Source organism: Glycine soja, chromosome 17 (genome assembly GCF_004193775.1).
Source record: "Glycine soja cultivar W05 chromosome 17, ASM419377v2, whole genome shotgun sequence".
In the NCBI taxonomy this organism is placed as follows: Eukaryota; Viridiplantae; Streptophyta; class Magnoliopsida; order Fabales; family Fabaceae; genus Glycine; species Glycine soja.
In genome coordinates this window covers 38,752,861-38,779,968 of record NC_041018.1, presented here as the reverse complement: position 1 = coordinate 38,779,968, position 27,108 = coordinate 38,752,861, and the positions used below count along the sequence as shown (strand labels likewise).

Sequence of the window (27,108 nt, the reverse complement as noted above, 5' to 3'; positions counted from 1 at the left end):
CCGAAAAAAAGTTTATAAATATTTGAATAAATATTCATTTTGATCTTTAGGATTGAGAGATAACAGATGCATTTATTATATGAATAATTAAAGATTCAGATTTAATTCTTAAATATGTAAAAATAATGATAAATTGATTATTTCATTATTTAGTGAGATTATTTTATCATTAAATTATGATATTGAATAATCATGATAATATGTGGTATGATTTATGACCTATTTAACATTAAATTATCTTCAGATAAATTTATCATATTTTTTACCTATTCAAAAATAAATTTGAATCTTTCCTATCTTGAGAAATAACAGATTTTATCATCATTTCAACTTTCATAAAATAATAAAATAAGTATTTATCCTAAATATTTTCTTAAAACACTGTTTTTTTAGCGGTCTTAAAACACTGTTTTTTTAGCGGTCTTAAAATACTGTTCCTACCTTATATGAGAGGAAAAGAACATGGAAGTTACAAAATCAGATAGATGCCTGATGGATACGGTAAACTTTCATGCAAAAACTGTAAATAAATACTGCATTAATGTGCCAGTACAAAATATATGTCATTAAAATTAAGCAAGAAAAAATTGAGACCCGCTTCAAGATTATCCTTATTCCCCTCACACACTCCCAACATGACGAGGTTGCAACTCTGAATACGAGAAGTCGTGGGAACAAACACGCAACACTTGACAACAGAAAAAAACAAATCCAGATTCACACATTCATTCATTTCATCAATTATCTCCAAAATCCATCCTTACTAGTCAATACTACCATGTGTGGCAGTACCGCTTTTTTCTTCTTCTGACTATTCACTCCTTCCTTCACTCCACTGACCCAGCACCAGCACCACTCCTTTCATCTTTGGTTTGGCAAGATCAACAAACGGAAAGAAAAAAAATCCTACCTTTTGCTTCTGTTCCTGAGAAAATCACTTTTTTGTCAATACCCCATGTGCTATATTCTTGTTATTCCCAACATCACATGTTCGAAAGTTGATTTTGCAGTTTGCACCCTTGTTAGATCTCAGGGTGGTTTATGTTGTGTCACAAAAAAATTCTGAAATTTTGATGACCATGTGATGAATTTCACACCTTTGTATTACTGGGTGACTTCATTTGTATTCAAAATTGGATATTACATAAAAACCAGAGGGTGGTTGCCATAGAAGTTTTTTTTTTTTTTGGTTTTAATTTGTTAACAAGATGCAATCAAGGGTTTTGACCCTTGAAGAGGGAAAGGAGAGAATCAACCAATCTAATAAGCCTTTGAGACCAGTGCGGTTACTTGTGTTGTTTTTTGCTCTATGTGTTCTGTTCTCAGTGATCAGCATATACACTGTTAAGCATTTTGGAATTGAGAGTGTGGTGACCACAATGAGTTCTAGTTTTCAGCCATGTTATTATGAGGAACCTGGTGGTTTGGATAAGTGGATTAGGCCACCTTCAAGCCTGATCCACAATATGAGTGACGAAGAGCTTCTTTGGAGGGCTTCCTTTGTTCCAAGGATCAAGGGTTACCCTTATCCTAGAGTTCCCAAGATTGCATTCATGTTCTTGACCAAGGGACCATTGCCTCTGGCACCCCTTTGGGAGAGGTTTCTCAAGGGGCATGAGAAGTTTTATTCCATATATATTCATTCACTGCCCTCATATCAACCTCAGTTTCCTCCTTCATCTGTCTTTTACAGCAGGCAAATCCCTAGCCAGGTATGGCCATATCCATCTGATGCCGCTGCTTGTTTATGAAACTGCTAATGCTTAATATTTCCCTTCTAGACACCCCTTTGATCTGATGTTGCAAATGCTTAATTGCTGACAGTTTAGTAGTTTTAACTTTTATGTAGTTCATCTCTATTCTCAAATGCCTTGTCTTCTTTTAGGCCTTGTTTGTGCTTGTTTTAAGGTTTTTATGAGAATTTAGTTATTGCTGATGGACTGATGGAGGCATCTATGCATTTGATTATTGTTACATCTTACTTTCTGAATTCTGTCTGGTGGTGGTAATGTTGATTTTCTTATCAGTGTTACTTGGTTAGTGCATCAGGTTGCTAGATTTTAAGGTAAGGACTTCAGGAAGAGTCTGATTAGGGGATGCAAAACACACAGGTTTACCATGTTGTGAATTTAGGTTTCTAATAGGCTTGAGTCAAGTTTAGTAATCTTTCAATAGCAGTGTGATTAGAAGAATTCTAAATTTTACTGAGAAGATAAAGATGGTTTTAGAATATGTGTTTACATGGAGATGAGTTGTGGTATGCATCAGCCTTGAAGATGGTGAGAACATAGAAACCAGTAAGTATTCTATCTAATCATCTATAACTTGTTACAAGTTCAGAGTTGTTCATTCACAAAATATCATTGTATCTGCAAATCTTATGTAAGTTCTATGGGAAAGACAGAAAGAAGATTATCCAGGGCTTAAGCTTGAGCTTGCTTCCTAGGAGAGGTATGGCAGTAATTGACAATTGTTTAGTCATTGTTTCCTTTTGTAATTCATAAGATAAGTCTGTAGCCAGGGTTAAGATATTGTCCTACTGGATGGTCTGCACATATTTAGGATTTTACAGGAAAATGGAAAAGTTAGCTCAATAAATTTTCATCATGCACAATTTTAACCAGGGTTTGTCAAAGCTCAAAGGTTTACTTTTCTAAAAGCTTAAGCTATTAGGTAAAAGCACAAGATTGGTTGTACAGCCATTTGCCCTTAAGGTGTAAACAATACACCGAAAACACTCCATTTTGTGCTAAAACTCAACTTAATTATGAAGAGTAAGGGTCGAAAGGATCTAGCTCCAAATCACTTGGTCATGGAGGCTTTAATATTATATAAAGGACTAACTCTCCTAAAAGATTACATTGACAGATGAAGGTATAAGATTAGTTTTACATCTCAATTTATGTTTAAGGGTTGTTATTTTTCATATTTTGCATGGTTTTTAGTCCTATGAAAAGGGGAGAAAGAAGCCAAGAAGGACTTTGGAGGAAGTTGTTAAGAGAGATCGATCATATGGTGAATATCTCTCAGGATTTAGTCTTTAACTGAGACCAATAGCATTGTGTGATCCATATAGCCAACCTCATCTAGTGGGATAAGACTTTTGTTGTTGTTGGTTGTTGCTTTTCATATTATGGATTCACAGCCTTACATATCTGATGTTCTTGTTAAAGTAACTCCCTGAATGTAAGCTTCCACATTACCAGGGCGACTACTGTAATCCATGGAAATTGATGTAAGATTTAGGGAACTCACTGACTTAGGTAGCAGCTTAGAGCTCAAAGGCTGATGATAAAAACAATTTCTCAAAATCCTTCAACAAACATGAACTACAATTAATTTAACTGATGGTAAACTGTAAACCATTAAAAATGATCCTTTTATGTTGAGAATTAGTGAAGATACAAGTTGTAAACAGGTAGGATAACATAGCCAGTATTTTTTTCGTTGTATTTTAGTGCTTTGGGTCATTATGAGTCTTTGTTATCTCTTTTAGGAAATTGTCAATTTATTCCAGATGGTTCAGTTTCAAATAAGTATGAAGCTATGTTTACACGTGTCTTGTGCAGATCTGTAGTGGTTGCACACATTGCTTTTACTTAGGTGTTAACACGGGTCATGTATAGATTCATTTGTCCATATTATATACACTCAGTTGTATCATAAATAAATATCTTGAACCTACGAGCTCATGAATTTTTACTTTACACCATGAATTTGATGCATTTTGGAGTTCAGACCTTAAGATTATTCTTATGTCTCTTATTTTTGCTTAAACCTCTGTTACATGTTTCTTAGCATTGAGCTTTTCTTCTAAACATTTAACATACATGAAAGCATATACTGATTTCTAATTTACATTAACTCGTGACCATGAGTTTTTTGTGCAACAGTTTATATGATTTCTTGTGAGCATTGGAATTTTCTTGCGAACATTCATCCAATTTATTTACGCCTCTGATGATGATGTTTTGGTGTTTCATGTACAGGTTTCTGAGTGGGGAAGGATGAGCATGTGCGATGCTGAAAGAAGACTCCTTGCTAATGCATTGCTTGATATCTCCAACGAGTGGTTTATTCTGCTGTCTGAATCATGCATCCCCCTCTACAATTTCAGCTTTGTCTACCACTACATAATGAAATCCAAGCACAGCTTCGTGGGTGCATTTGATGATCCCGGTCCATACGGAAGAGGGCGCTACAACGAGCACATGGCCCCTCTGGTGAATGTCACCAAGTGGCGCAAGGGCTCTCAATGGTTCGAAGTAAACCGGAAGCTCGCCATCACCATAGTTGAAGACACTACATTTCATCCAATATTTGAACAATATTGTAGGCCGGCTTGTTACGTTGATGAGCACTATTTCCCCACCATGCTCACCATTCAAGCAGCCAATGTGTTGGCGAACAGGAGCATAACTTGGGTGGACTGGTCTAGGGGTGGAGCTCACCCTGCTACATTTGGAAGAAATGATATCACTGAGGAGTTTTTCAATCGAGTTCGCAGAGGTCACACTTGCCTATACAACAATAGAAACTCTTCAGTTTGTGCTCTTTTTGCCAGAAAATTTGCTCCTAGTGCTTTGGAACCTTTGTTACATATGGTGGATTCAAAGGTTTTGGACTTTTGACAAATATTTTTATCCTCACTTACTTTCCATTGCAACTTTGGGAAAATATAGATGTAGAATAAAGTCTTAGATACTAGTAAAATTCATCATATGGCATGGCATGATATGATAATTGCCTGATTTGAGAGTGTGTTAGGTGGTAGAGTGACCCCATTTCATATACACCGTCGAGTCATTTTTGAATGTACAAAGGAGACGTATTTTATCATACTTTTGCTTAACATTAATTGCTTGGATATTTTCTTTTATCTCTTTTTTACTTTTTAAGGTTTATAAAGGTTATGACTAAGTTGTGAAGCAAGAGTGGCCATAACTTTTGTCCTTAATATGACAAAAAACAAAAAATATGAGAAATAATAGAGGCACAAAAGGTATTCTCACGAAACAAAAGTTTAAGTGTGGCTGGAAATTTTTGGACTTCATGTTAAGAGTAATTGATTATGAATTTTCTTTTTATACTTTTAAGTTTATATTTATGTTTATTTTGTATAAAATGACAGTTGTCATGCAATGAAAAAGGACTTCATGTTAGATACTATTTGCGATGGACATAGACATACTAATTTGACAGTTCTACATTCAAACTTTTCTTTTTAAAAGAAGAAAATACGACTGGTTAAATATTTACTAGTAAATAACCATTTGAAAGAAGAAAAAATATAAAACAGTTTAGATGATTAGAGATATCTACTCTTATATTAAAAATTTAAATTCGTATATATGAATGATAACGTATTTAGATTCTTGAACAAAAACATTTTCAAGAGTTATTTCCACAGTTACATACTTATATGTTTTGTCTTAGTCTTACTGAAAATTTGGTTCTAATTTTTTATTATTTTGAATATTTTATTAATTTTAATTTTAATTTAATTTAATTTAATTTAATTTAACAATTAGTCCGAAAACTTTCTTCCTCATTCATATAGTCTCGAATCACAATATAGATTATATATATATATAAATTTAAAATATAATTTATATGTTTAAAAAAAATTGTGATAAATTTTAACTATAATGTAATTTATTCATTAAAACTATTTTTTATTATAAATTCTAATTATATAAAGTTAAACCTTTATCCTATTCCCTGAGTGTGCTAGGCAAAACGATCAAATGGGAGTAATTTTTTTTCTAAATTATCAAATGGGGATAAAATTTAAATTAATACTCAAAAAAAAATAAGTCATAAGATTTTTCACGAAGTTGAATATCATAAATTATTTTACAATTATTTTTTTTCTTTTCTACTGAAGTCAAAAAAAATATAATTCATATTTTTTTTAATTATGACTTTAAAGTCTTAAGTATTTTAAATTTTTATATTTTTATTAGAATTCGTAAATTATTTACAACTTTAAAGTCATAAATATTTTTATTTAAATTAATTATTAACGAATTTATGTATGTTTTTATTTTTAATTTTATTTAATATTTTTTATATTTTTGAAGAGTTGAAATCCTTTTTAAAAGTGAGTGATGAAATATCTTTGATTTGAAAAAATAAGAATATGAAATTAAGCATGTTTTTTATTCCTTATATCTTTATTTGGTAGTAATTTTTAAAAAAACACAATAATAACTAACAATAATAACTAAAGATTCATAAAAATTACTCGCATAAAACTATATAAAATATTTTGATAACAAAACTAAAAAAAGAGAAGAAATAGAGTCAAAATACCAAATAAATCAAAAACAATTCATAATCAATTAATAAGTGTTTTTTTGAAATAATTTTTTTATTTGTTTTGATTTGTGTTAACTTTTTATTTTACTAATTTTTATATATTAATTAAAAAATAATAATTTATCTAGAATAATATTTTTAAAAAGAAATTAATTCTTAAATGAAACTAAATTCATGTAAATTGAAGTAAACAAAAAGAAAAAAAAAAGACTTAGATAAGTAAAGAAAATTTATCTAGAATAGGTGACTTAGATAAATAAACAGATATTCATGTTTATGATATTTTATCAATCGAATGTTAGTGAAGTCCTTAAATATATTGTCCGTAAAATATAAATTTTATTAATAACAAATAAATTTTATTTTTTTATAGAAATATTAAAATATTATTTTAAAAAAATAAAAATGGAAAGAAAAAGGAAAAAATTATATAATATTAATAGTTTTATTTTTTTTCATTTTATTGTCATTAAAAAATTGTGGATATAATGATATTTTACATGATTGAAGAATAAATAAAAGTTTAGATAAACAAATAAAAAAACAAAAAAAATTAAAAGAAATAAAAAACTAGTTATGAAATCGGTTGCTTGGAGAAGTGATTTCATAACATAGTTTTCAAAGAAAAAAACACTAGTATTATGAAATCGATTCCCTAAGAAATTGGTTTCTTAAGTACTAAAAAAAAAAGTGAGAAATTGGTTCAGGGGAATTAATTTCTCACTTCCTATAGTATTTTATATTATTAGGGTAAATATTTTTTGGATTGCATTATTTGGATAAATATTTATTTTTTTTATTTTTTATGTAAAAAACTGATAATGATACTCTTTTTTTGTGTTCTTTTATGTGTCATTTTAAAAATATTTTTATCAAAATATTTATTATTTTTCAAATATTAAAAATGAGTTAAGTATTTTTTAAAATATTTTTATTTATTGCTAGAAATAAATATACTAAGAAACATATAATTGTAACTGTACAATGTATTTAATTTTTTATAAAATAAATATGGTTTATTGAAATATATTATTTTAATGATAATTAATATAATTAATCATTATTCAAATGTGTACACTAATCTAATCGACAGAAAAAATAAAATAGAGGAAATAATTTAAAGTTAAATTATTTTGAAATCAAATAAGTAATAATATGTTTATTTGTAAGTTTCGATACAACTAAGTAAAGAATATATATTTTTATTTACTTACTTTAAAAGGAATCTTACCTTATATAGCCGAAACGATAATCAAAGTTAATTATTTTAAATGAAAAAGAGCGCGTGCGTGCGTGAGTGAGAAGGGGCGAGTGGGAGTGCGGCAAGGATTTCATTCGGAACGACGTCGTTGCAATAAACAGTCATGTGAAATCTGATTTTCTCAGAAGTAGATGCAGCTGGCAACGGACCTATTGCCAGTCTGTACTTCGGGCAGGCGGGCAGCTACCCGAACTGCCCGTAACGTCTCCTCTCTCTCTCCCTCTATATAAAACCTCTGCTTTCTCCTCTTCTCAAAGAGAACTCTCACTGCCCCCAACGAAACAAACCCCAAACCCTAAACAGTTTCAGCAAAATTCACCAATGGCTTTCTCCAAAGCATTGTTCCTCGCCGTCGTAATGTCGGTGTTCGTCGCCGTCATCTCCGCCGCTGAAGCTCCGGCTCCGAGCCCTACCTCTCCCGCTGCCGCCGTGTCGCCGTCATTCGTCGCCGGTGTTCTCGCCGCCGGAGCCGCTCTCGCGTTCGGATCTACACTCCGGATCTGAGCGTAGCTCATGGATTTTATTTGTGGATTTTTAGTAGAAGCCGAGATTTGAGTAGCATTAGTATATAATTCTCTCTATTGATATTGCTATGTAGCGATTATTGCTAGATATGTTGATTTCTGGATCTATATTGCTTTTATGGTTTGACTAGTATTCTTATTGTTGTTATCATTGGTTCTAGTACATAATCGATTTGTTTTATATTCAAATTTGTTCTTCGTTTTTGTTTTAATAGCTTGATTTCTTTGTTTTATTTGTTCCTTTTTTTTTCTAAAATTATTTTGTCGAGTTTGCTGTGAATGCTGCTTTAATTTTGGTAGCGATGAATTGGTTTGACGTAGATTTGAAACTGAAATGTCTCTGAAAAACGTGGTTTCTTCGTCGAAGATTTCAGTTCAATTCGATTCAATGTTTGTCGAAAAGAAATCAAACCGTTGGATCTGTGTAATTGACCACGCGCTATGATTTTGTGTTTGTTTCGGCTAACAAAATTATAATTATTTTGGACACGAGAATTAATTGAAATTAGAGAGTATCACTTTTATTTTTATAACACCGGACTTTTAGTTTTTATCTTAAAATAGCAAGAAACTATATTTATTGTAGCTTACTAGCAGTATTTTTTTGTATCAAAAGTTATTTTTAATAAATTAATTAATTTGAATGTGATTTGATTCAACTATTATTTTTTTTGAGAAAATATTGAGCATTTAAATAGTTAAGTAATACTCCTATTTTATTTATTAATTTATATACTATTTTACTTAATAAACATGAAGAACCAAGGAAGCATAGTACTTATACACAATAACACGTTTTGCAAAGATGACAATCATATATTAAATTATTTGGCACTTAACAGTATTGAAACGAAATCTTCTGAATTACGTTTCTTGGAATAGAATAGAATGAGTTGGTGGCCACTTTTTTCTTAGGTGCTCTTAAAGCTCTTTGAAATATACCTTTTGACCTTTATCTTTTAGTAAATTTCGTGCGAGCCTGACCCTTCCTGAACGGAAGCTTGTCAATTACTACACCAAGAATAATTCTAAATTCATGTTTTACTAAATTTTTTTAATTTTATTTTATATTGAATCTATACAGTAAAGAGCCCATAACTGCTATTTTTATTGTTTGAACCAGACGTTTATGTGGTGGTACTCTTACATTTTTAATCTAAACTAGAAAATAATTTTTGCATATTAAAAGCTAAATTGCGACACGTTGGTAAAACAATATCGACATTTTTATGAATTAAAAAACAATATTGGCATCTGGCAGTGAGGACTAAAGAGAGACGTGGTGTCATTTCCTATGTAGTAAGACTTGTGTCTGAAAGCAACTCCAACAAAAATAAAATAACCCCCAATTACTTCAGTGGATTGGAAAGACTTTGGTTTTGGAAATGGAAAGGGTTTGATTAGTATTCTTTCAATACAATTGGCCTTTTTTATAAATATATTTTTAAGACATTCTATGAATACAATTTTCATATTTTCATTTAATACTTTATTGATATATTTTTATTAAGAAAATGTGTAAAAAGTGATAGCATTAATCAGTGCTAGGATTCATTTTGCTAAAATTAAGCGTTTGGTGTACATACCAAGAAGAAAAAGTACCCAATATGAATAATGAATCAATTCCTGAAATTATTCCATGCTTCGCTGTCTTTATATGATCACAAGAAGGAATAACGGCATCTTGCCCCTAAACCAACAATCATGTGTTTAACCATTCTTTAAAAAGGGAATCTCTTTGTTGTGAGATACTAAAAAAAAGAAAAAGTGTTATGCATACAAAAAAAAAAAAAGTGATTATAAGAACATTTTAAAAGTACAAACATTTCTTATGATTCTTTTCACTTTTGCGAAGTAGTTTCTTTATCTTAAAAAGCAACTCCATAACTTCTCTTTGAATTTTGAAGAGTGCGTTCACTGGGGCAATCTTTGCTACCTATTCTAATTGATCGGCCATTCTTTTGGAGAGCTAACTAAGACCAGCTAATTTTGAAAACATAAGATGAGTTAGATAATTAAGAAATATTTTTTTTTATATAAATTTGATATTTTCTGCTAACAAAATTAACATTTGTTGGAAAAAACTAAAATAAAATAAAGACCAGCTCATTCCTTAACTCTTTAAAATCCGCAACAAAGCTAAAGTCAATTCCAATATCCCTCATGCTCCTACAAACTCAGTTGCCCCATTTGTCTTTGATAATTGATGCATTACAGAACAAGTAGTGGTCTATGGTTTGCCTACGTAGGCATCATGTGCATCGAGTCTATAAAATGAACCCCTTTAAACTTTATTCCAGACAACCTCAATTCTATGTTCCTTTGTCTACTTAGAGCACTTGCCGTTACATCTTAAAACTTAATGGCTTTACTGAGCAACACTGAAACCAGTAGACATCTATCATGCTCACAATGTTATTTTTGCCAACATTTAATTCAATAATTCCAAGTTTTCCTACAATATTCTCCTACTGATTTTATACTATAAGTGTTATTTTTTTTGTGTGTATTTTCCTACTCCATTGCCAGATATTTCCCAACAATATTCTCCATGTACCAAAAAATGTTATTTATATTTTTAAAACATTAAATATATTTCATTTTTTATTTAAAACCTTATAATATTAAGAAGATTTGTAAAAATATATAACATTACTTCTTTTCGTTTACTATCTATGAATACACCAAATACTATACTGGTTCCTTTTTCTTGGTGAATAAAAAACTGGTTTTATAAAAAAAATGGTGACAAATTTTTTTAAAAAATTAATTAATGTTTCCTTTTTTTTGTTAAAGTTGTAATATGAATATTTTAATATATCTTTTATCTGCTACTTTTGTTCCTCCATACAAGAACCTTTTGATAAATTCGTTTGGTCCATTTTCAAAAGACTCCATCCACCTTAGAAAAAAAAAAAAAAAAAACTCCATCCAAATTGTTTCATGCATTTATTGTTTCTTTAATCAAAATTTTCCCACTTTCCTTCTCCCTTAATCAGCCATGACCCAATCCACCTTATATCTCCTCCACTAAGCCTTTTGCACCTATAAAAAAATCAATATGTTTCAGTCCTTTGATGATTCAATTTCCTCTTTGATCCTTACACACACTTGAGAATTCAAACTCATTCGATTCCCAATCAATCCTACTTCACTTCAAGTATTTTCCTAAATTATACTAACACCTCTGCCCCCGCCCACAAAAAGAAACGAAATCCTTATTACTCACCCTTGTCTTAATGCATATTTGTTTATTTTAACACCAACTACATAGCATGGATAATCATTGTCAGAGAGATGTGAAATTTTAAAACAATTGCAATCCAACAACAAACACACAAATTTAAGGCCGAATAAAAAATATTCAGGCCATTTCCACACCTATAATTAGCAGTAAACATTATTGAATAGTTCAATTATAGAAAAGTTTTCATTAATAATTAAGTTATTGTTTAAAAGGGCAATAATTTAAAAATTATCACCCTGTTCATAAGTTGTGACATTGAATGAAACAATGAACCACGAATAATCTTTTGAAAATGTTAAATGGACACCCCATAAGTTAATATTTTTTTTTATTGTGACTCCAAATGCTAATATATACTTAGAATGAGAAAGAAATAGTAAAAAAAAAAAAAAGATATAACATGTATTCAATGTGACATAAAGAGAGATATCACTGCTCTAACTTTTTTTCTCATTCGTGAAAGTTATATTTCTTGGTGTCATTGGGGTCTGGCATGTGTGTCAACATGGTTGGAACTCATATCATCCTCCAAGATTTCCACACTAATTTTAATAAAAACCATTTCTTGAGGCTTTCCTTTTCCTACGGTGGATTTTATTTTAGACTCCTATCTGAGGGTCCACCAATAGGTGGGAAACCGACACCCCATAGCTGGAAGTCATCCTTCAGCTGAAGATGGGTCCCCTGTCGTAATTGCGAGGAAAAATTAATCTTGGACCAAAAACACCAAATTAAGGTGAGAAAATCATGTTAGACCAAAAAGGAAGAAAGATGAGAAAATCAGGGTCATCAGAGCGAAAGTAATTTATACTATTTGATTTCGATTTCTTGGTTGCCAATTGCCGTGCTTTACAATATCTCAACATTTCTCACACCCCTTAGACTACAGAAAAAAATAAAATAAAACAACTTTACTCATTGCCTTGCTTCTTTCTATTCAGACTCAGAGTCCATGTTGCCCATTGCTTTCAACCCTCTTGGTCTCTGCATAAAAAAAAATCCAAATTAGGCTTCTTTATTTACGTGCAAAAAAGAACAAAAACACTAGCTAGCCACTTATGATATGATACACAACACAGCAGAAGCAGGTTAAAGTCCTTACTTTTTTTTCTCCTACCTTTTTGGATATCTTCTTCTCCCTAACTTCATATCGTTCCAGAGTAAGATCGCACAGCCATGTACCTGGACTAACGAGCTGCAACACAGTCCAAAATGAACAAAACAGCTAGTTGGACATTTTAAGTTTAGACTATAGTCCATCAATGAAAAATGAAAACTGAATCATAAACAAGAGAATAAGATACTAGTCATACTACCAAATGCAAAATAAGTAATAAACTTATATAAGTAATCTCTGAAATATTGTTGGTTTAGTCCTTATGTTGATATATTTTATTAACATTCAGAGATCAACTTGAAGGACTACTTGTTATGGACAACCCATATCATTCCTATCACAACTCACAGGACATTAATTCCAGCATTTCCAATCCTGCTTTTCAACATACGCAACCAAACCCCAAGGTCACGATATGAACCTGAACACGACCAAGGAGTACCCTCTTCTTGGTGTTGCCCACCTTCAATTTTGGTGGTTTATGTAAAGTCTATTTATTGAACATTCAAAACTAAGAGCCTTATGAACAAACCCACAAGAAACCCAACTCAAAATAGCGTGAATAATAATACACCAAGCAACTATGATTTTCTCACTTTCCTTTCTCTTGCGTTTTTATATACACTCCCTGTACCTTTCTATATTTTTGTTCTTAGATAAAGATGCATGAACACCCTGTTATTTGCCATCTTAAAAGAGAGGGAAAAAAAAGAGAGCTATAAATATAAGATATAATATGAAAAAAGAGAAATAATATGTTATCCATATATAATTATTCTTAATAATAATAATAATTGCATTCAGCTTTAATTTATTAAGTTCTGAATTTTTCTCATCCATATTTTACATCCTCCCTATATCTCATTTTATTTTTCTCTATCTATCTGTCTTCCTTTCTTATCACAGCAGATATTACATTGACTTTGTTTCTATTCTCTTATATCTTTTTTTTTTTCCTATTAGTTGAGAAAAAATAAACATATGAACAGAATACCTGCAACAAACTCGAAAGAATTACTAGTATTATGGTTGTGTAAATTTTATGAAAATTGTTCTGTACCTTTTAAAACCTTTCTTTTGTGTAAAAAAAGAAAAAAAAAGCACCTTTCTTTAATTATACTCGAGTATTAGAATATCATAAGATTTCCCCACCTAATTTAGTGTACCACAAACTTTTTAAATGAACAAAATGTATGCCACAAAAAGAAACCCGGTCAGCATCACACATTGATCACACCCCATTGGATGTGGACGTGGCACCTAATTAAGTGCGTCTTCTGTTCCTTCTATGCCGAATCAAGATATTAATTACTATTTTGCAAGACACAAATTTTAGGATATATTTCCTTTTTTTATAAAAAAAAATTCATCCTTAGCTTCGCCAGTACTAGATTTGCTAGCATTTAGACAGGTTCTTAACCATCGGCTTCTGACTTGAATTTGAACATATAAGAATTCTTTTAAGATTAAAATCATTTTGATTATATATGTATTCCTTGTTTTAATTTATTCTTCATATAAAAAAATAGTCTAAGATAAATAAATTTTATGATGTTATAATAACAACAAATAACATGAACGAAATTTAAAATAATTATATGTATATTTTTTTTTACAAAAAAACCTTCGTCACTTTTTAAGTTATAGGCATTATTACATTATTTCTAAAAAAAGTTATTATTAAAATAATCACATAAATACTTAAAATATTTTAAAAAAATGGGTTCATCAAAGTTTTAAAATATCACCGTATTCATACTCAATAAAGAAATAATTATTGATTTCTACGTATAATTTTAAAAAATAATAATATCAAACTAAATCTTAAAAAAAAAAACTAGTTGGATAACCAAATTTTTTTTTTAAAAAAAAAACAATTTCAACGTCTACGTATTATTCCTGAAGAACCAAATAGAGTAATTTATCTTTAAAATTTTGTGAGATTAAACTACGTATAAATGCTTTGTAGGTTATCGTAAATAGAGTATTTTTACTCTTTTTTTTGAGAAAATGGTAATTGAGGGAAAATATTATTAATTAGTACATTTTATTATAACTTTATTTTCGTGATTTTTATTAAAAAAAATATCATTAATTTTTAGGAACTTTTATTTTGTTTAAATAATAAATACCTAGGAGTTTGGACTTTTGAGTTCTCGTAACAGAACTTTTGGACCCACACTATTCGCTGTGAAACAAGCTTCCGCTGACGCGTGTAAACCCATCCACAGCTTGCCAACCCTCTGTCTATAGCTTTTCCAGCCAGAAGTCTAAAAAGTAAAAGAAAGAAAGGACGCGCACTACCGTACAAGAGCCACAGAATATTTTTTATTTTAAAAAAGAAGCAAAATAAATGGCATGCCACATTCTATCCCAGAATAAATAATTATTCTCCTGTATTTCCTTTCTGTTTTATGTCATTTTCTTTGTATTTTTTCCTCTATCATATCAATTATTATATCTATCATTTTTTACTTTAATTTCTTTTTTCTTTTTCAATCAAATAATAATTTAATACATATGATACTTCCTAGAAAAATATTTCTTAGACACCTCATACGATAACATATACCTAAAGAGAAAAAACAATAATAAAAAAATGATAAATATATAAAAGATAATTGATTTGATTGATATAGTTTGATAGAAAGAAAAATAAAAAAAAAATATTGTTGATAGAATATTTGAATTTTGATTTTTATCCAAGTTCCAAGTATCACTACTCTTTTTTATATTTCTTTTTTTTTATCTTTCTCTTCCTTCCACTTTCATACATCCCACAATGGAGTGTATGTTTCATAAATTGGAAGCGTTTCCTGATGTTGAATTTTAGTCTGATTATTAACAAGTGAATTTTGTGTATCTAACTCTCTTTTCTTAGAAATTAAATAGATGAATCATATTAAAATTTGTATAATTTAATAAAACAATTTTTTCACAAAATATAATATGGTCACTAAAACATTACGCGCTAACTATAATTAAGTCCCCCAATTTTTTTTTTCGGAAAATTATACCATCATTCATTCTTGTTCATTGTCCAAGCAATTCTCACAAAGCGTTTCATTTAGTCAAAATTCTAAACTGAAGTCACGTGAAAAAACCTTGCTTTCTTAATCAATCAACAATCAATTACGTTTAAATATTTCTAATGCATCGATTTCTGCAATCTATGATTTAGGAAATGGTCCATGTAGAAAAACTTCATCAAGAAGATATAATAATAACTAAATTAAAGTGGAAATGACGTAAAGCAAAAAAATAAAAAAAAGGGGGTTAGTGGAGCCTTACATTGAGGGTTCGTTGTATGAATTTGGCTCTCTTTTTGGGCCTCTGTGGAAGCTTTGAACCCTTCAACAGCAGAAAATCTTCTTCCTTCTCCTTGTTCGTCAAGGCAATCACGAACTTTGGCGGCCACACCGGCGGAGCCACGTCACCACTGCCGGACGGCGAGCCACCACCCTTCTTGCTTTCGTGCGCGGTGTCTGATGAGACCACAGACTTGTTGTTATTATTGTCATTAAGGTGGTTGTTATGGGTCCCCTTCTTATCGTGCGCACCCCTGTCCGGTGAGGCAATTCCCCTAACACTCCCGTTGCTTTGGCCTCCTCTCATAGCACTTGAAGTCTCCGAATTCCTAAGTAAGATGAATGATAAAAAAATAAAAAACAAAAGCAAAACCCACATATGATTATTATCCCATATGTTTTTCTTTCTTAACCGTAAGAACGCGAAACACGACGTGATAAATAGGGAAACAAACAAATATGCATTGAGAAGTATTTTTTTGTTTTTTGAAAAAAATAATAAAAATAATAAAAAAAAGAAAATTAAAACTTTAGGGGAGAGAGTAGTGGGTTTACGAAATTGACCTTGTGGGTCGATCTAGATCGCAGGGTTTGAAGAGGTTGGGATATCAACGGAATAGCGTAAAATATGGGATGATTTTTGGCTTCTTCGTGGGGTATTTGTAGAAACCGGGGGCTGGTGTGTGTCTTTAATTTTATATTTTATTTTATTCCTAAGATGAAAAGATTTAGATGAATATTTGCGAGATTTGTGCATTGATTCCTTATAACGGACACAGCTGGTTCCACGGAAAGTTAGGGGCCATTGGATCTAGAATGCTTATTGGCTATTTTATTTACTTTCCTACGTGGTTGAAGTATAGAATGGGACGTACCAGATCTGACACCTGGTGCCTCATCCAACGGCCACAAAAGGGGTTTCTTATAGAAAATGACTTTAGAGACACGTGGAAGGAGACCCTCCATTCCATCTTCCCGACAAAGACTAGGGACTAGGAGTAATAATACTCATGATAATGATGGGTTCCGGTACTGTGTTGTTATTGTAGACCTAGAGATCCACAAAGTGCAATGCAGTTATAATATGATCTGGACATCTGGTATGACGGAGGATTAAGTTTAGTGCTACTTTTCCAAGGTCATCAAACTTGATCTCTCCAAGGATGGATAAATTTAGAAAATGAAAATTGAGAAGCTAGAAATAAAAATAAATTTTTAAATTAAAATAAAATATAAAAGATGTAAATCTAAAAAAAAATATTATTTTCATTTTAAAAACAAACAAAGCCTAAAAGGACACCCTCCATGGTCATGAGACATCATATCCTATTGTTTGGTATGTGTATATCAATCATACACAGTGAGACAAAAGCATAAAAAAGCTGAGATAAAACCAATACACATCATAAAATAAAATACCAGATGAAGATTTGAGAGGGTTTCATAAAACTTCAATTTGCAGAGAGAATACATAGACCCATAAAATGTCATTTATCATGAATATCAACAATGAAATATCAAATGTCATATATCATGAATATCAACAACGAAATATCAAAAAATTTGTTGCAAAAACATCGAGGATGATGGAATAGATTAAGACAAAGTCTTACATTTGCCAGATAGCAAATTGAAGTCTCACTTGTCTTTTTTGGGTGAGATAACTATAAATATCTTTCCAAACACTCTCTCTCTTTGAATCTAAAACCTAAAACCTTTTCCTATCTTTAGACTGATCGCTATCCCTTCCTCTTAATTTTATGATTAAATAACATATCTGTTTCAAAGGAAAGGTTGGATTTAGATCTTCACCATAGTTTAGATTATCAGAATTTGTTACCAAAGACTGCCCAACCCACACAACTCAGAACTAGCACAACCATTTGCCTGTTGCCTGTTCCTGTCTTTACTTGCGTCTAAATATCACTAACCCTTAACACTTCTAGTAGAAAACAATCAATATGAAGAAATTGGTGAGGTAATCATTACTCATTGCACATTAATACGAGCTTCCTAAATTAGTAATAACAAAAATTTCCAAATGAATAATTTTGATTTTTGAGGGAAGAAAAGAAGACAAACGACCTCACGTGCACTTACCGTTAGCTCTTCTTTATAATTTGGATGAGACGTCATCCACGAGGACCTAACCAATTGGAGAGTGGACAAAATATAAGCCTCATCTGATGGGTCATGATAAATATTCAGCCCAAATGCAGCAAATATCCCTTCAATGCCCAATTTTTAATATTCACAATACCATTTGAAGCTGAAGATTTTGTGACTGACACAAGAGTCTTACATGTTGCCCTCATCGCATTTAGTCGGCCCCCGCACGCACAAAAAATTTCGTGGCAGACATGAATCCACCACTTCCACACAAAATCCTATACGAATAATAATTTATTTGCTACATGCTTATCGGATATTTGACTAGATCTGAACCCATTAGCAAAAACATTGCATTGGATAGGAATAAAATCAAAAATTAAATTTCCATTATCGGAAACATCGATTAGACAAAGAAAAATCTTTCTGAAAATGTCCAAGAATCAAGCAAAATCATTTCATACCCCCGTACCATTGAACAAACTGTAAATTAAGAAACAACTAAAAAAAAGTATCTTTTATTCAGCTCAATTCGATCTTCGAACCAAATCAAATCAAATTGCAAACATATTAAACTCATACTAATTTTGTTATTTTTATCCCAAAAAATTAATAATCTTATTATTTTGTATGTTTAGAAAAAAAATATTTAAAAATCATTTTATCTTGTAACTAATAATTTAAATCCACTTGTGATTTATGAAGCTTGTTTAACAAAAAAAAAATATACATCTTATATATTTGACTTTTTATTCATTAAATACTATTTTTTAAAATAAAAACTAGTCAATAAAAATTTATTATAATTTAGGATATCACACTTATTTTAATTGATAAAATTTATTTGTTGTAAAAAAATTAATTTGTTTGTTAAAAAAATTAAAATCATATTTAAAAAATAAGACAAAAATCAAAATAAGGGATCTAATTCAAACCCCTCAAAAATCAAATCAGTTTTGTTTGAATTCAATATTAGATCCATGTAATTTCCACCCAAGTTTTACTTGTTTCCAAATCCAACACCCCAACTTTCTTATAATTTAATCACAATTTATTTTTTACTTAATTTAATTTTTTTATAGATAATTTAGAATTTTTAACGATCTCAACACTGTTTTTTGGGTTAACTGATATCAGCATAAATAAACAAACAAATAAATGTAAGAATAAAAAAAGTCGAGGGAAGATGCAAACAAAAATACCTGAGAATTCGCGGAGGAGGTTGCTGCGGGGAAGGTGGGCGTTGACGGAGATTCAGATACCCGTTGTTACTCTGATTATTATTATTATGAAAGTTATTATTAGTAATGTTGTTGCTGATGTTGTTAATAGTGGGTAAGGGTCTACTAATAATATTTGAAGAAGAATCTTTCTCGGTTCTAACCACTCTCCGATCCACCCGAACCGTTGTTGTGGTTGTCCTCTGAACCGGGTTGTTTGAAGAAGAAGAGTCGTGTTTGACCTGCACCTTCATGCACCTTAGTCTCTTCCTGTTACCCCACTGCAGCCCCAAATCCGACGTCGTTGCTTGCCTCATTCCATCGGAGCCACCTCTCAGCAACAACGACCCGGCCCCACTACTATTATCCCCTCCTCCTCCAACTTTGTCTCTTTCTCTAACGCTATTGCCATTGTTATGAGACTCTTTATCCATCTGTCATCATCACAATTAATGAGGTTAAGTTTCTAGGGATATTACTGGAATAACAAAAAAAAAATATGATTACATACATGCATACATACAACAAACTAACTTCAAATTGGTGTTGGATTTGTATTATCTACCGTAACAACACGGCATGCTTTAGTGTCCATCCAAGCTTATTGTTTTTTTTTCATATATTAATGATGCATTACGCATCTACTAGCTTCTTACTATATTTTAGTAATAATAAAGATAACGAAGGTGCGCTGGAGGGTCCACGGTTTTCGAGAGGGGAAAAGGAAGATGAAAATGAAAACCATGGGAATCGCGCGGTGTGAGCATCTTCTTCCAAGGTGAAGACAAGAAATGGGTGATGAAAATTGTGAGGGATAACTGGGTTTTAGCGATTTTATAATTGGATTCAATTTGCTGCACATGGACTGCGAGATTTTCAACCATGATTTGATGGAATGATATGTGTAAAACTGAAAAAATGAAAAAAAAAAAAAAAACTGATAAAAAAATGCATGAGAGCTTGGAAGGTTGAATGGCTTCTCTTCTTAGACTTTGCAGTTATTTATCTCTTTAATTGTTCAATTGGTTTGCTTGAGTCTGCAGATATCAACGGTTGAGTAAGATTTGCTGTTCAGGTTTTGCTCTTTGAGCCAATTGAGTAACAATTTGATTCATAAACACCGAAAGAAAGAGGAGAAAAAGAAGAATTGAAAATAGAAATAGAGAAAGAGTCATAACCGAAACATAGAGAGAGAAACAGAGGACTTGACTTAAATCCACTATATTTGTAAGCGATAGAAAAAAAAAATTAAGAACAAAAAAAAAACAACCAAAACATTTGCAAGGGGAAGAGATCCAAAATCATGAAATTGAAACCGTAAGGGATGAAAATCAACGCATTCCAGAAAACTTGCACGATGTTAGAAACCACAAGAAAAATGAGACAGTTTTTCGATTTTCAGAAAGAGATGAAGAGGCAGGGGAAAATCAAGGAACTGAAAACGAACAACGAAATTGGATTAACATTACGGTGAAATTCATAACCTTAGTTCCGATTTTAGGCAAGTAAATTCATAACTTCTCACCTAAACTAATCCGATTCCGTCAAAACCCAAGGCTCACAAAAGCTCGCTGGTTTCAGTTCTGAAGCTTCGAAAAATGCAAATCTATTTCTAAAATCCAACTAATAACGACATTTCAGAGCTTCGATCTGCAACCATGGCCACAAGTACAAACTCAGGCACAATCTAGCAGATAGTCCAGAGTTCCGAAATTCAGAGATTTTTCCAGAGAAAAATGTATCTGCAGATGCGAAAACAGAAAACCTCAAAAAACTTAGCACATAACATGAAATAGAAGAATGGAACAATTGAAACAAACCTGCAAAACTAGAAATTATGGAGCGCCTTTAAATACCGAAGATGAACGAATGAAATCTTTAGAAGAGAATTAACAATGTGATTCTGACAAATACTTGTCTGATACATACACCTGCAAATAGAAAAAAACGAGACGAAAAAAACAACGTCAAGATTAGCGATTCGATTATACTCAAAATCCACAACGAAAAAATAGCAACAAATTGCAGTAACCTTATTCAATGTTGAAAAACGTAGCAGATCCTCAAAATTCACCGTTCAGTAATCACAATTCGCGTCGCCGACGCAGCTTGGCGTAACAGAAAATGGTGGAAATGAAGAAATTAAAAAAAAAAAAAGTCTTCAGAAAAATAAATTAAGATGTAAGAAGGGTACTGGGTGTTTCTTCTTCGTCTTTGCTCTCAGTGATAGAACGAAATGCTCTCTGTTTATATACATCTTCTGCCACGCTCCGGAAATTGTTGACCGTTGATCTCTGATCTGACGGCTCTCGCTTACCCTCGCTTGAACCATACATAGAAACCCGTTACGTCGTTTATTTCTGCCGTTTAATTTGTCTAACGGCGTTACTCCAATTGACGGAATCTGCAGAGCCGTCAGATCCTGATTATTTATTACTTCTATTTTAAAACTATTTTTTGTTTTATTTTACTTTCTTATTGGTTACTTCTCGCGCCTAGAAATGATGGTGGGTATAGCAAGTTAACTAGGGTTAGTTAACCTGATGATGGTTAGTTTTATCATCACCATTTACTAAACCACCAGAACATTGATTTGTTTCTCTTTGGTCTCCATTTTCTGCGATCACTGATCATATGTCGGGTCTTTTACTTATTTTATGTACATAAGTTAATATTGATTATAATAATAAGCAATGATGTTCATACAGTCTTTTTTATCTATAATAACAGATAAGGAAAATATTATTTATGTTATTTTTTTCTCTTTTTATTCATAAATAAATTGATGTTTTTAGTTAAGAATAAATGTGTTGATACAGTCATTTCTACGTATATTAAATAAAAATATTTTATACAAATTACATTAAAAGTAAGTTTTTTTTAATAAATTTTATATAAAACAACAAATAATATATAAAAAAATTTAAAAGTGTGATCTCATCCACTAACTGATAATTAGAATAGACTATATGTGTTTCATAAAGATAGTTATAGATTAATATGGGTGAAAGAAGATAACTCTTTTAGGGTTTTGAGTAAGATCGATGATACGCTTACGAATATAAGGGTCTAGAGGAAACAATGGAGGTGTAAGAAGTAGGTGAGACAAGGCCCAAAAGGAAGAAAAGGATTCGAGCCTATTTAGAGGAGTACGTGCGAAACGTGTAGAGTGTCATGCACCATGCAAGAAGCACGTAACAGTAGCTAGGATTGTAATGTGTAGCTAGGTCATTAGTAGAATATCAAAGAATATCTTTCAGTGTGGGATAATTCCTTGATATAGCTATCTTTTCCGTTCGTGTTGTCGGGTCCATGTCCCTTATCCTTACCACTATAAATATCTCATGTAATAAGTGCTTCTCATCAGAAATAATATACTCCTTCAGCTATCTCTTATCTTTAATTCTGGGAGGGTACTTGGTCCTCGAAATCCAAGTGTATCATTGGTGCTTTCATTGCCATAGCGGGCGCCACCCGCTCTAAAACATCTTCCTCGTCCTCCGATCACTTGGAGGAGGCTATTGCTAAACTCACCGCTTCTCACCTCTCCATGTCCTCCAAAGTCGATGATCTTCTTCATCGCATGTCACAACTCGAAACCTCACACGACCATCCACATACATCGTCCTCGTTATAGTCGGGGCCTTCTGCTGGTTCCATGGCCGACACCAACCACCGTATGAAGTTGGACGTACCTCGCTTTGACGACATCGATCCTACAGGCTGGATCTTTTAGATAACTCAGTTTTTTGAGTACCACTCGACACCGGATCAGGAACGCTTAACCATCGCCTCCTTCTACATGGAGGGATCAGCTTTGGCTTGGTTTCAATGGATGCACCGTAATGCTCAGCTCTCGTCGTAGTTTGCGTTCCTCCATGCTCTGCACTCTAGTTTTGCTTCCTCCACTTATGAAGATCCAACAGGTCTACTTTGCAAACTTACGCAACGCTCCTCGGTGAATGTCTATTTGTCGGAGTTTGTGGCTCTAACTAATCGTATAATAGGTCTTCCGGCTCCTTTTTTGCTTAGTTGTTTTATATCTGGCCTGAGTCCCGCCATACGCAGAGAGGTTCAAGTTCTTCAGCCCATTTCCTTCACTTAGGCAGTGGCGTACGCTCGCCTTCAGGAGGAAAAGATCCTCGACTCTTGTTGTAATACATATCAGTCGGCCATTTCCGCTTCTAGTTCTCTGGCTTCGCGCGCTCCCTCTGCACCTTCGGTTCCACCTCTTCTTCCAACACCCGCCTGTAACCCATCACCGTCCATACCTTTTAAACGACTGACGCCGGAGGAACTCGCCGTCCGTCGTGAAAAGGGATTGTGCTTCCATTGTGATGAGAAATATTCCAGAGGCCACAAGTGCGCTTCCTCCCTGTTCCTCCTGGTCACTGATGACGAGGAACTACAGCTAGACTCAATTCAATCACACCCACCATCGCCATCTCATGACCTTCTACCAGAACCTCCTCCAGCCCAGCTTAGCCTACATGCCCTGTCCGGCCATTTGGCACCGGAAACACTACGCATGACCGACATCATTGAGGATCAACCAATCAGCATTCTGATCGATGGAGACAACACCCATAACTTCCTCCATCATCGCATGGTGCTCACCCTAGGCCTTTCTCCGACAGAGACCACTCCATTCAAAGTCACAGTAGGCAACGGCGATGAGCTTCACTGTCATCAGCTATGTCAAGCGGTTACGGTCCAAATTCAGGACCACTCCTTCACCATTAATTTCCATATCCTACCCCTTTGCGATGCCGATGTTGTGCTTGGGGTACAATGGTTGAAGACTCTTGGCCCGGTCCTTACATATTATACAACTTTAACTATGAAATTCATCATTGTGGGTAAATTAATCGAGTTGCATAGGGATCGTGAAAAGAACTTTGAGTTAGTGTTGCCCTCGCAGCTTCGTCGGCTGCTTCACACCAACACATCCTGTACCTTTTTCCACATTCGACTTGACCCACCCACTACCTCAGAGTCAACAGTCGAGTCTACACCTTCAGCCATTACCCAATTCACCACTAAATACGCAGACCTGTTTCAACCCTTGAATACCTTGCCTCCCTCTCGCCCAACTAACCATACAATCACCTTACTTCCAAACTTCACTCCGATGAACGTGCGTCCCTACCGGTACCCATATTTTCAGAAGCAAGACATTGAAGATCAAGTGGCTTCCATGCTTGCGAGTGGTTTCATTCAACCAAGTTCAAGTCCCTTCTCTTCACCAGTGTTATTAGTGAAGAAGAAGGATGGCTCTTGGCGGTTTTGTGTAGACTATAGAGCCCTCAACACCATCATTGTGCACGACCATTTTTCGATACCCACCATTGACGAGTTTCTTGTTGAACTCGGCGGTGCTCGATGGTTTTCCAAACTCGACTTGATGCAAGGATACCATCAAATCCTGATGAACGAAGCAGATATCAACAAAATCGCGTTCCGCACTCACCATGGACATTACGAATTTCGCGTAATGCCATTCGGGCTATGTAATGCACCATCTTCTTTCCAGGCTACAATGAACCAATTGTTCCAGCCATTCCTGCGTAAATTCATCATTGTCTTCTTCGATGACATTTTGATATATAGCAGAAGTTTTTCTGATCATCTCCTGCATTTGGAAAGCGCTTTTCAGGTTCTCAGGAATGGCAAGTTCTCCCTTAAACTTTCAAAGTGTACATTCGCTCAACAACAGCTTGAATATCTCGGCCATCTCGTGTCAGGAGAGGGAGTTCGACCGATGTCAAGAAAAGTGCAAGCCATTCAACAATGGCCAACACCACGGTCACCACAAGCCTTGCGTGGTTTCCTCGGGCTGGCTGGATTTTACCAAAGGTTCATCAAGGGGTATGCTGCTTTGGCCGCGCCACTCACCAAGCTTTTGTGTCATGATCAGTTTCAATGATCAAAGGGAGAAGAAGGTCAAAATGTATTTTTGTGGTGAGTTCAAACAAGGGTATTGAATGCAGTGTCAAAGATGATGAAGTCTTATAAATGACTTGTGTTTTTCAAAAAATAGGCACAGGTTTTGTTTTTGGAAGGGATTACAAGTAGGATGTGTTGGAAGAGAATGTTATTAATGTATATGAAGATAATAAGCAAAGATTGTTGCATCTTTAGATATGGAAATCAAAAGTGCGATTGTTTGTCAATTAGGTGATACTAGAATTGTATAGGTAAGAAGAGTAAAGGGTTTGTGAATCTTATGACTAAGATAAGAAGAAAATGTTTTACTTCTCTTATTTTTCTTTTGGAGATGCAATATTGTGGAAAGAAAGCTTAGTGTCTTATTCAGAGGATGGGTTTAACAGTTATTTTGTTGAGAAAGCTCGTGGGCACTTTGGTGGTATTTGGTGCCTATGGGATTCGACTATGTGAAAGGTGGAAATTTTTTAGCACTCATCTTAATTTGTTCATATAAGAGTTTGTTGGAGGAATTTAATGCTTGGCTTCTGACTGTTGTTTAAGAATAATCATCTTTTTACGCTTCGTCAAAGTTTGTGGGATGATTTGAGGTCTCTAGTCTTGGATATTGATAGTGCATGGGCGGTTGTGGGGGATTTTAATTCTATCCTTCATTCTCATTAAAGGAAATATGACTCTCATTCTTTGTCTTTTATAGATGTTTTAGGCTTTAATCAAATGGCGAAGGATTGTGAGCTCTTTGACGCTGGTTTCCAAGGATATTCGTTTACTTGGAAAAGAGGGAATTTGGAGCAAAGGCTTGATAGAGTGGTGATGAATTTGCATTGGGGGTTGAATTTCTAGGATGTTACGGTTTATCACAAGCCTCTTTTGATAAAATTGGAGGTTAATGTTGAGCAAACTAATCAAAGAAGGACTTTTCGTTTCATGGTTGCTTGAGTTACTCATGATGATATCAATAGGTTAGTGAGATCCTATTGGAAACCTTCAAATTCTTGCAATTTAAGCCAACCTCTTTGTGAGTCTTTTTTTTTTTTCCTTTCTACAACTTTGGAGTAAGATAATAAACAAACTTTAACAAAATGATAAGCAACACATGAGTATTAATAAGCTTTAAGTTAGAACAACCTTGTGCCATGTGTTCTTTAAATAAGCTAGAGTCATGTTCGAAAAATTTATAAAATAGTTATTTTACATTTTTACTTAGCTAATTTAATAACATTTAAATATTTGTTGAATTTTAGAGAATGACAAAGTTGTTACTATCATTTTTCTTTCCCAATTTTTAGATATATTTCTGATTGTTGTGGTATGTGCATGGGAACATTACAATATTTTTCACAACTAATTGTTTTACTCGATAAATACAAAAAATCATATATTTAAAATACATTAAATATACTTATGTTTTTTATTTAATAATAGGTCACCACTAAACGTGTGAATTAATTGGTTAGAAGTTATTTTAATATAATTAATGATCTCAAATTTAAATCATGAATATGCAACTCGGTTAGATTCCTTATAAAAAATTTCTCTTGTTTCATAAAAAAAGAAGATTAGTAAAACGTGACCTTACTCTTTTATCAATTGCGATTTACTTTTGGGGCAGTCACTTATTAAAATGCACACACTCGTGTAAGTTTTGGGATCTAACACGTTTAAAATGAGATCCTATTTTTAGAGCTTATGATCCTCTGTCCTTTTACTTCTGTTGTTCTACGATTCTATTGCCCCCCTGCCTCCCCTTTTCTTTTCATAAGATAAATGTTAGGTTAGAACGTTTGATCCCTTATATATTATGATGCACATAAGAGAACCTCTTATGATAATGATTTCAATAAAATTTGAATGCAAGTCTGTTTCGAGATATATTTTAAAATTTTGACTAAGTTTATACTATAACTCAATTCGGAAAAATACACCAAGATAACTATTCTTATTTAATTTTAATGCCATGCTTTTAAGTTGTCCTTGAAATAAAAATTATCACCAACTTTAGATAAACAAAAGCATCAACAAAATAATCACAACTAATAGAATAGTCGTACTTTA

General features: G+C 32.8%; 2 protein-coding genes across 5 annotated transcripts; one reads left to right on the top strand and one right to left on the bottom strand.

The window, feature by feature from the left end:
• The first annotated feature begins 571 nt into the window (after nt 1-571).
• LOC114393985 (glycosyltransferase BC10-like) lies at nt 572-4,879 on the top strand. The gene is made up of 2 exons (XM_028355518.1): nt 572-1,712; nt 3,990-4,879. Exons 1-2 carry the CDS (start codon nt 1,209-1,211, stop codon nt 4,629-4,631), a joined length of 1,146 nt encoding a protein of 381 aa, XP_028211319.1. The 5' UTR covers nt 572-1,208; the 3' UTR covers nt 4,632-4,879.
• A 7,262-nt stretch (nt 4,880-12,141) lies between these two features.
• LOC114392335 (uncharacterized protein DDB_G0287625-like) lies at nt 12,142-21,337 on the bottom strand. Of its 4 annotated transcripts, XM_028353424.1 has the most exons (8): nt 21,140-21,337; nt 20,928-21,038; nt 20,633-20,849; nt 19,272-19,541; nt 19,090-19,160; nt 15,762-16,107; nt 12,456-12,548; nt 12,142-12,337 (listed from the first exon to the last, which is right to left on the bottom strand). In XM_028353424.1, exons 4-8 carry the CDS (start codon nt 19,539-19,541, stop codon nt 12,287-12,289), a joined length of 831 nt encoding a protein of 276 aa, XP_028209225.1. In that variant the 5' UTR covers nt 20,633-20,849; nt 20,928-21,038; nt 21,140-21,337; the 3' UTR covers nt 12,142-12,286. The 4 variants fall into 4 exon arrangements, with proteins under 4 accessions (XP_028209225.1, XP_028209222.1, XP_028209224.1 ...); XM_028353421.1 differs by having other exon boundaries at nt 19,090-19,541; XM_028353423.1 differs by having other exon boundaries at nt 12,471-12,548; nt 19,090-19,541.
• Nucleotides 21,338-27,108: the final 5,771 nt, after the last annotated feature.